The 8868-nt window shown below is 43.5% G+C and overlaps 1 protein-coding gene across 1 annotated transcript; it reads right to left on the bottom strand.

The window, feature by feature from the left end:
• Positions 1-532: 532 nt before the first annotated feature.
• LOC310676770 (uncharacterized protein) lies at positions 533-3389 on the bottom strand. The gene is made up of 2 exons (XM_083438888.1): positions 3307-3389; positions 533-2681 (listed from the first exon to the last, which is right to left on the bottom strand). The coding sequence occupies exon 2, from the start codon at positions 2662-2664 to the stop codon at positions 556-558; it is 2109 nt and encodes a 702-aa protein (XP_083295014.1). The 5' UTR covers positions 2665-2681; positions 3307-3389; the 3' UTR covers positions 533-555.
• Between the last annotated feature and the right edge of the window lie 5479 nt (positions 3390-8868).

The following is an 8868-nucleotide window of genomic DNA, read 5'->3' as shown; positions in this document are numbered from 1 at the left end:
CCTTTCCAATAGAAAAGAAAATCCCATCCATTGTAGCACAAAATTCACTGCTAAGCACAACTAAGGGTTTCCTCTAGGCTAGCTCTCAATGGATGTACATGGCATTTCCAACTTTCTGTTTTTCACTGTAGTTAATAAATCAGGATGCAGATGAGCGATTCATAGTTAATTTTCAGAGCCAGCGCAGCATGTCACAGCCTATAAAGTCCTGGAAGTCTTAAGCAGTGAATTCCTTGATACTGACAAGCCAAACAGCTTAGAAATTATAATTATAAGTTACAAGTGTCTTAAGGGTTGTTCTTCTGACATAAAACTAATTTCATGTTTTTATTCATAATGTGAAAGAGACGAGAGGATAGGGCCTTATTTAGACCGAGCTCCTAGAGACATCACAGGCTCCATTTTTAGACTGTAATCAGAAGCGATGGCTTACTTCATTTTTTTAGCGGGAGGAGGGCATATATATATATATATATATATATATGCAGGTTTTGGTGTCCTCGGGTGTCTTCCCGTGTAAAAGTTGGGGTGTCTAGGCGACGTTTCGACGAGGTCTCACTCGTCATCTTCAGGCTGGTGCTTTCGGCTTCTTGTTACTGGAACAGAGCAGGATCTCAGTGTTTGAGTTCCTATAAATACTGTTGAGGAGGTGTGGTGTATAGCCTCCAATGTTCTGGGCAGAGAGGAGGTTCCCAGGCTAGTGTGCCTTTTCTTCTTTTGTTCCTTAATTACTTGAGGGATATCTTGAGTGATTTCTTGAGTGATTTCCTGAATCCCACTTAGGTGGGTCATTAGGTGTGGATTAGTTGCTAAAGCCTTCGTGTCTTGAACTCTTGAACTTTGTGAAGAGTTTTTCTGAGAAGATGGCTGTACTGCACTTGGTTGTACTCTGGCTTGGCTTCGTGTATAGGGGCGAGCTGTGGTTTTGTGGCCTGTGCCAGCCAGATCTGTGTAGGGATTGCAGGGGGGTGCAGCATCCGGAGGTGCCACCCTGGTTTGGCTACTGGATGGTGTCTGTAATTTATCTGTGGAGAGGGTCTGGGTTTGGGTCTGGTGTGGTTGATTGGTGATGGCGTTCTGTGTGCCTCTGGATCTGGTGTCAGATTTTGTGGGGAGGGCTAATTTCCAGATGTCTGGCAAGCGGGATGTGTCGTCACGCTTGTTCATGTTGTGAGGGTGTTTCTCTATCTCGATGGCTTCCATGATTATTCTCTTGTGGTGATGTTCCATGTTAAAGAGCAATTTGGAATCTGCAAAATTAATTTCGTGTCCTGTTTCTTTCATGTGTTGGAAAAGAGAGGAAGTTTTTTCTTCTTTTTTGACGGCATTCTTGTGTTCTGCGATACGTGCATTTATTCGTCTGTTTGTTTGTCCAATGTACGTGGCTGGGCAGACTTTGCAGGGTATTTCATAGACCCCTTGGTTTTCCAACTGAATTTTATCCTTGGGGTTTCTGAGGATATTGGCTATTTTTTGGTTGGTGCAAAAGGCTGTTTTGATATTGTGTTTATGGAGGATTTTGCTAATTTTATCTGTAGTGCCCTTGATATAAGGAAGGTGGGCTATGCCATTGTTTTCTTCTGTGTCTTGGTTTTTGGGGGGTGTTTCTTTTTGGATTAGCTTCGTAACCCTGTTTTGCTGGTATCCATTGGCAATTAACACATTTGAGAGATTCTGTAACTCAGTTGTCAAGTGGTCTTCGTCAGCCAGGCGTTTGGTTCTGGAGATGAGAGTCTTGGCTACGGAGTTTATTTGTGCAGGGTGGTGGTGTGATTGTGCATGTAAGTAGCGGTTGGTGTGTGTTTTTTTCCGGTAGATAGTGTGTCCTAGGGAGCCATCAGGTTTTTTGTAGATTAGGACGTCAAGGAAGGGAAGTTGGTTGTTGGCTTCTATTTCCATAGTGAATTGTATTTTGGGGTGTAGGCTGTTGAGATGTGTGAGGAAGCTATCCAGTTTTTCCTTCCCGTGTGGCCAAATTACAAAGGTGTCGTCAACATATCTGAGCCAAAGTTTGGGTTTGTGTTCTGACTTGTCTAAAGCATTGGTTTCAAAGTGTTCCATGTACAGGTTAGCGATGACCGGTGAGAGGGGTGATCCCATAGGTGCTCCTTCTATCTGTTTGTATCTTTGTCCATTGTGGATGAAGTACGTGTTGGTTAGGCAGTGGTTGGTCAGGTCCAAGATGTATTCGGGGGGATTGTATTTGTTTTGAATGGCTGTCAAGGCTTCATTAATGGGCACTTGTGTGAAGAGAGATACAACATCGAAGCTCACAAGTAGGTCATTGGGTTGTAGGTTTTGCTTCTTTATTGTTTCTATGAACTGGAAGGAGTTTGGAACGTGTGAAGAGATGGATTCTGCATAGGGCTGAAGTTGCTTGGCGAGAAATTTAGCGAGATTTTGTAGAGGTGAGCCTATGGAGCTGACTATTGGTCTGAGTGGTGTTCCTTCTTTGTGTATCTTGGGGAGGCCGTAGAGTTTGGGGCATCTGGATGATTTTTCTCTGGGGATGATTCTTAGCTGGATTTCTTCACTGATAGGAGAGGCTTTTATTTTGGATTTGGTGGTTTTTTCCAGATAGGTGGTGGGATCTGTTTTTATAGGTTGGTAGGTAGGGTCTTGGAGTAGATTTGATAGTTTTGCTTGGTAGTCCGATGTGTTCATCACAACAGTGGCATTACCTTTGTCTGCTGGGAGAATGATTATGTTGTTGTCTTTCCTCAGGTTGGTGAGTGCTTTCTGTTCTTCTTTGTGTAAATTGCTTCTGGGTGGTTTGCTGGAGCAGAGGATGTTGGTGACTTCAAGTCTGATTTTATTGGCTTCATCTGGATTGATTTTGGTTAGGCTAGCTTCGACTCCGCATATGATGTTTTCCGTGGGGATGCGTCTCGGGGCGACTGCAAAGTTGAAACCTTTGAAACCTGCAAAGTTGAAACCTTTGAAACTGCAAAGTTGAAACCTCAACTTTGCAGTCGCCCCGAGACGCATCCCCACGGAAAACATCATATGCGGAGTCGAAGCTAGCCTAACCAAAATCAATCCAGATGAAGCCAATAAAATCAGACTTGAAGTCACCAACATCCTCTGCTCCAGCAAACCACCCAGAAGCAATTTACACAAAGAAGAACAGAAAGCACTCACCAACCTGAGGAAAGACAACAACATAATCATTCTCCCAGCAGACAAAGGTAATGCCACTGTTGTGATGAACACATCGGACTACCAAGCAAAACTATCAAATCTACTCCAAGACCCTACCTACCAACCTATAAAAACAGATCCCACCACCTATCTGGAAAAAACCACCAAATCCAAAATAAAAGCCTCTCCTATCAGTGAAGAAATCCAGCTAAGAATCATCCCCAGAGAAAAATCATCCAGATGCCCCAAACTCTACGGCCTCCCCAAGATACACAAAGAAGGAACACCACTCAGACCAATAGTCAGCTCCATAGGCTCACCTCTACAAAATCTCGCTAAATTTCTCGCCAAGCAACTTCAGCCCTATGCAGAATCCATCTCTTCACACGTTCCAAACTCCTTCCAGTTCATAGAAACAATAAAGAAGCAAAACCTACAACCCAATGACCTACTTGTGAGCTTCGATGTTGTATCTCTCTTCACACAAGTGCCCATTAATGAAGCCTTGACAGCCATTCAAAACAAATACAATCCCCCCGAATACATCTTGGACCTGACCAACCACTGCCTAACCAACACGTACTTCATCCACAATGGACAAAGATACAAACAGATAGAAGGAGCACCTATGGGATCACCCCTCTCACCGGTCATCGCTAACCTGTACATGGAACACTTTGAAACCAATGCTTTAGACAAGTCAGAACACAAACCCAAACTTTGGCTCAGATATGTTGACGACACCTTTGTAATTTGGCCACACGGGAAGGAAAAACTGGATAGCTTCCTCACACATCTCAACAGCCTACACCCCAAAATACAATTCACTATGGAAATAGAAGCCAACAACCAACTTCCCTTCCTTGACGTCCTAATCTACAAAAAACCTGATGGCTCCCTAGGACACACTATCTACCGGAAAAAAACACACACCAACCGCTACTTACATGCACAATCACACCACCACCCTGCACAAATAAACTCCGTAGCCAAGACTCTCATCTCCAGAACCAAACGCCTGGCTGACGAAGACCACTTGACAACTGAGTTACAGAATCTCTCAAATGTGTTAATTGCCAATGGATACCAGCAAAACAGGGTTACGAAGCTAATCCAAAAAGAAACACCCCCCAAAAACCAAGACACAGAAGAAAACAATGGCATAGCCCACCTTCCTTATATCAAGGGCACTACAGATAAAATTAGCAAAATCCTCCATAAACACAATATCAAAACAGCCTTTTGCACCAACCAAAAAATAGCCAATATCCTCAGAAACCCCAAGGATAAAATTCAGTTGGAAAACCAAGGGGTCTATGAAATACCCTGCAAAGTCTGCCCAGCCACGTACATTGGACAAACAAACAGACGAATAAATGCACGTATCGCAGAACACAAGAATGCCGTCAAAAAAGAAGAAAAAACTTCCTCTCTTTTCCAACACATGAAAGAAACAGGACACGAAATTAATTTTGCAGATTCCAAATTGCTCTTTAACATGGAACATCACCACAAGAGAATAATCATGGAAGCCATCGAGATAGAGAAACACCCTCACAACATGAACAAGCGTGACGACACATCCCGCTTGCCAGACATCTGGAAATTAGCCCTCCCCACAAAATCTGACACCAGATCCAGAGGCACACAGAACGCCATCACCAATCAACCACACCAGACCCAAACCCAGACCCTCTCCACAGATAAATTACAGACACCATCCAGTAGCCAAACCAGGGTGGCACCTCCGGATGCTGCACCCCCCTGCAATCCCTACACAGATCTGGCTGGCACAGGCCACAAAACCACAGCTCGCCCCTATACACGAAGCCAAGCCAGAGTACAACCAAGTGCAGTACAGCCATCTTCTCAGAAAAACTCTTCACAAAGTTCAAGAGTTCAAGACACGAAGGCTTTAGCAACTAATCCACACCTAATGACCCACCTAAGTGGGATTCAGGAAATCACTCAAGAAATCACTCAAGATATCCCTCAAGTAATTAAGGAACAAAAGAAGAAAAGGCACACTAGCCTGGGAACCTCCTCTCTGCCCAGAACATTGGAGGCTATACACCACACCTCCTCAACAGTATTTATAGGAACTCAAACACTGAGATCCTGCTCTGTTCCAGTAACAAGAAGCCGAAAGCACCAGCCTGAAGATGACGAGTGAGACCTCGTCGAAACGTCGCCTAGACACCCCAACTTTTACACGGGAAGACACCCGAGGACACCAAAACCTGCATTCCTGTACCCGTGAAAATCTACGAAAGCAAATATATATATATATATATATATATATAAAAAATCTGTTCTGTAAGCTCTTTTAAATTATTGTGCTAGTATAATGTAGCATTTGCCACATTTGTCAATTCATTCCACCTTCAAGTTAAAAAGACTGATACCCGTCTGGTCAGTAGTAGAGTGGTAATTTTGAGGCTCACCATGACAGCCTCCATAGTCATACACAAAACCATAGGAATAGCCTGCTGGATCAGACCAAATGCCCATCTAATCCTGTTCTCACAGGGACCAACCAGATGCCTGTGAGAAGCCTGCAAGTAGGACCTGAGAACAAGACCACTCTCCCTTCCTGCATTTTCCAGCAAGTGGAATTCGAAAGCATACTTTCTCCAACTGTGGAGCTAGAACCTAGTCATCAGGGTTAGAAGCCATTGAAAGCCGTATCCTCCATGAATTTGTCTCAGTAGTTTAACTATGCACTATGAGGAGAAGTACTTTTCTGAAACTTCCATCATTAAGCTTCGTTGGGTGTCAATGAGTTCTCATGTTACGGGGGGGGGGGGGGAGAAATCTGTCTACTTTCTCCATACCATGTGTAATTTTATAAACTTTTATCATGTCACCTTTTGCTCGCTTGTTTATGAAACTTAAAAAGTCCAAAATGCTTCAACCTTCTCTGATAGAGGAGCTGCTCCATCCCTTTGATAATTTTGGTTGCCCTTTTCTGAATATTTTCCTACTCTACAATATCCTCTTTGAGGTGAGGCTAGCAGAACACCGCCATTGAGGACCTACAGCTTTGCTTTGAAGGAGAGTCCAAAATGCTGGCAGCTGTGGTAACTGATCATACAGTCACCATCAAATTATTACCATTTGAACTTGTAGCTGTTGTGGTTCAGGACCCAGAATTCTCAGGTGCAGAGATGTCCTATAAAAGGTAAAAGGTAAAGGACCCCTTGATGGTCTGGTTAAGTCAGTCAGAGGTGACTATGGGGGTTGTGTATGTTGTGTAGTGGTTGTGTAGTGGTTAAGAGCAGTAGACTTGTAATCTGGTGAACCGGGTTCATGTCTCTGCTCCTCCACATGCAGCTGCTGGGTGACCTTGGGCTAGTCACACTTCTCTGAAGTCTCTCAGCCCCACTCACCTCACAGAGTGTTTGCTGTGGGGGAGGAAGGGAAAGGAGAATGTTAGCCGCTTTGAGACTCCTTTGGGTAGTGATAAAGTGGGATATCAAATCCAAACTCTTCTTCATCATCATCTCACTTTGGGCTGAGGGAGTCGGTGTTTGTCCACAGACAGCTTTCCAGGTCATGTGGCGAACATGACTAAACCACTTCTGGCACAATGGAACACTGTGACGGAAACCAGAGTGCACGGAAATGCCATTGACCTTCCCGCTGCAGCGCTGCTTGTTTATCTACTTGCACTGGCGTGCTTTCAAAATGCTAGGTTGACAGGAGCTGGGACAGAGCAATGGGAGCTCACCCCATTGTGGGGATTCGAACCACCGACCTTCCAAACAGCAAGCCCAAGAGGCTCAGTGGTTTAGACCATAGTGCCACCCTCTCAGGTGCAGAGCTCTCCTATAGCGGCAGTCTTTAGGAAGAGATGGATCCACTCACTGGTCCATCCCATGTGTATATGGTAGTGCTGTGTTCTGATTTCATTCCTTAACCCAATGAGAGATCTCAATCACTGAACTCAGATGACTTCCTCATTTAGAAAGAGCTTCTGAAAAAGCCACAGGGCCTTTGTACAGGTGGTTGTACAGGTGGTATATTCAGGATGTGCAGCTTCTATCTTGATTGCCAAGCTCAGACTATAGAGGCCTACTAGTTGCTCCAAAACATTGCTGAGGTAATTTATTTTCTGCCTCAGCTGTAGCATGGCTAACAGTGGTTCTGAACCAACACCTTGGTCCTTGTCCAAGGTCCTGACCTCTCACTGCTTGCCTTCCTATCTGCTTATCTGTTTATCTACCAAGGCTAGGAAACATGGGCCTTAGAGGTTTTCCGCTTGTTCTAGACACAGGTCCAAGCAGTTTTCCATTTGCCCCACTGCTTTCCCCAGGAAAACTCGCTCTTTACCACTAACGTTTGCTCTGATTCAGCAGCAAAGAGTGGGTTTGCCTGAGGGAAAGCAATGGGGCAAGCAGAAGGATGGATGAACTCATAGTGGGGCAAATGGCTTTATATCATTGTTCCCATTTACCTCACCGCTGCCACCACTATGCAGTGACTTCTTTGAGTCACCTTCCAGTGACTCCAGTAATGTTGAAGCAGATCCAGTGTTTCCATTCAGCACAGGGTTTGGCAACCTGGTTTGGTGGCCATGTAAGACAGCTTCCTAGGTGCTTGATAAACAAAGTGGCCATTTTTAAAAAATCAAATTAGTTTCTTCATCCGTGTGTGTTTGTGTGAGTAAGTGAGAGAGGGAGAGAAGTGACTTTGTTCAAGTTTCATGATAAATTGTGGTTTATCATGATAGGAATGAGCCCAGGTTTCATGCCAGTCATAAAAAGCAGAATGGTTGTGCTGTGAGACGCATATCTGAGATGGGGAACTAGCATCATCTGGAAAACTGAAAGATGTCATTCTTTGTGCATGACTGTCTTGACCAAATCTGATGGCCATACACTTAAAACATGTAAACCAATGATTAGGAAATAACAGAAGGTCACATCTTGGGGTTGGACAAAAGCAAATCTGAGATATATATGTGGACAACCTTGTGGACCTTTCTTATGCTTTAAGTCTCATCCTTGAACTGTCTCCAGACTAATTTATGACAGGGCTGCTGTTTGCACAATTTATTGGCCATTTCCATATACATGTTTTATTCCCCCTGAAGGAAAATAGGAGAAAGTTCTCTTTTTCTGCATGCTTATGCAAGGATAGGCAGAAACTAGGCATATGGGACAGAGACATGTGAATATGGTTCTTCTTTGCCCTTTAGAAAAAAAGCCATTATCTTGCCTTTCATTGCATATATTACCAATGTCTCAGGTAGAACAACTAACTGTCAACTGAACTGGGAAGAATAGTCCTGGGATAATATTTCATGTTAAAAATCCACTTAAACAAAACCCCTTCCTTCCTTGGACAGTTACTTTAGCATCTCTGGACAAATATCTCTGCTTTTTTTAAAAAAGAAAAAAAATAAGGAGAGAGTGCTTTAAGAAAAAATGCACCCCATTTTTGCCTAATACTTTAGAAAGCAAACCCTAATTTATTACTGCTTTATTCAGAATTCTGCTTTATAATGATTTCTCGGTATTGGCAGAGTCTAACACATATTAGAAATAAATTCAAAGGAAGTATATTATATTTGGAAGAATCAAGATGGACATTAAATCCAGGAGATAAAAAATGTTGGAACAGGGGGGAGCTTATAAAAGCAAAAGGTAAAGCCTGCTGAGAGCAGTGGCTGAGGTTCATTCTGCATGCAGATAAGTCATTCATCACAAATCCATAAAACAATTA

Source organism: Podarcis tiliguerta (assembly GCF_965153285.1).
Source record: "Podarcis tiliguerta genome assembly, chromosome: 4".
NCBI classification, from domain to species: domain Eukaryota; kingdom Metazoa; phylum Chordata; class Lepidosauria; order Squamata; family Lacertidae; genus Podarcis; species Podarcis tiliguerta.
Note: the sequence above shows the minus strand (reverse complement) of the source record. Positions and strands in the feature narration are given on the sequence as shown.

Coding starts and splice junctions, on each gene's coding strand:
- LOC310676770 (XM_083438888.1), bottom strand. CDS start 2,664: ATGAACACATCGGACTACCAAGCAAAACTATCAAATCTACTCCAAGAC.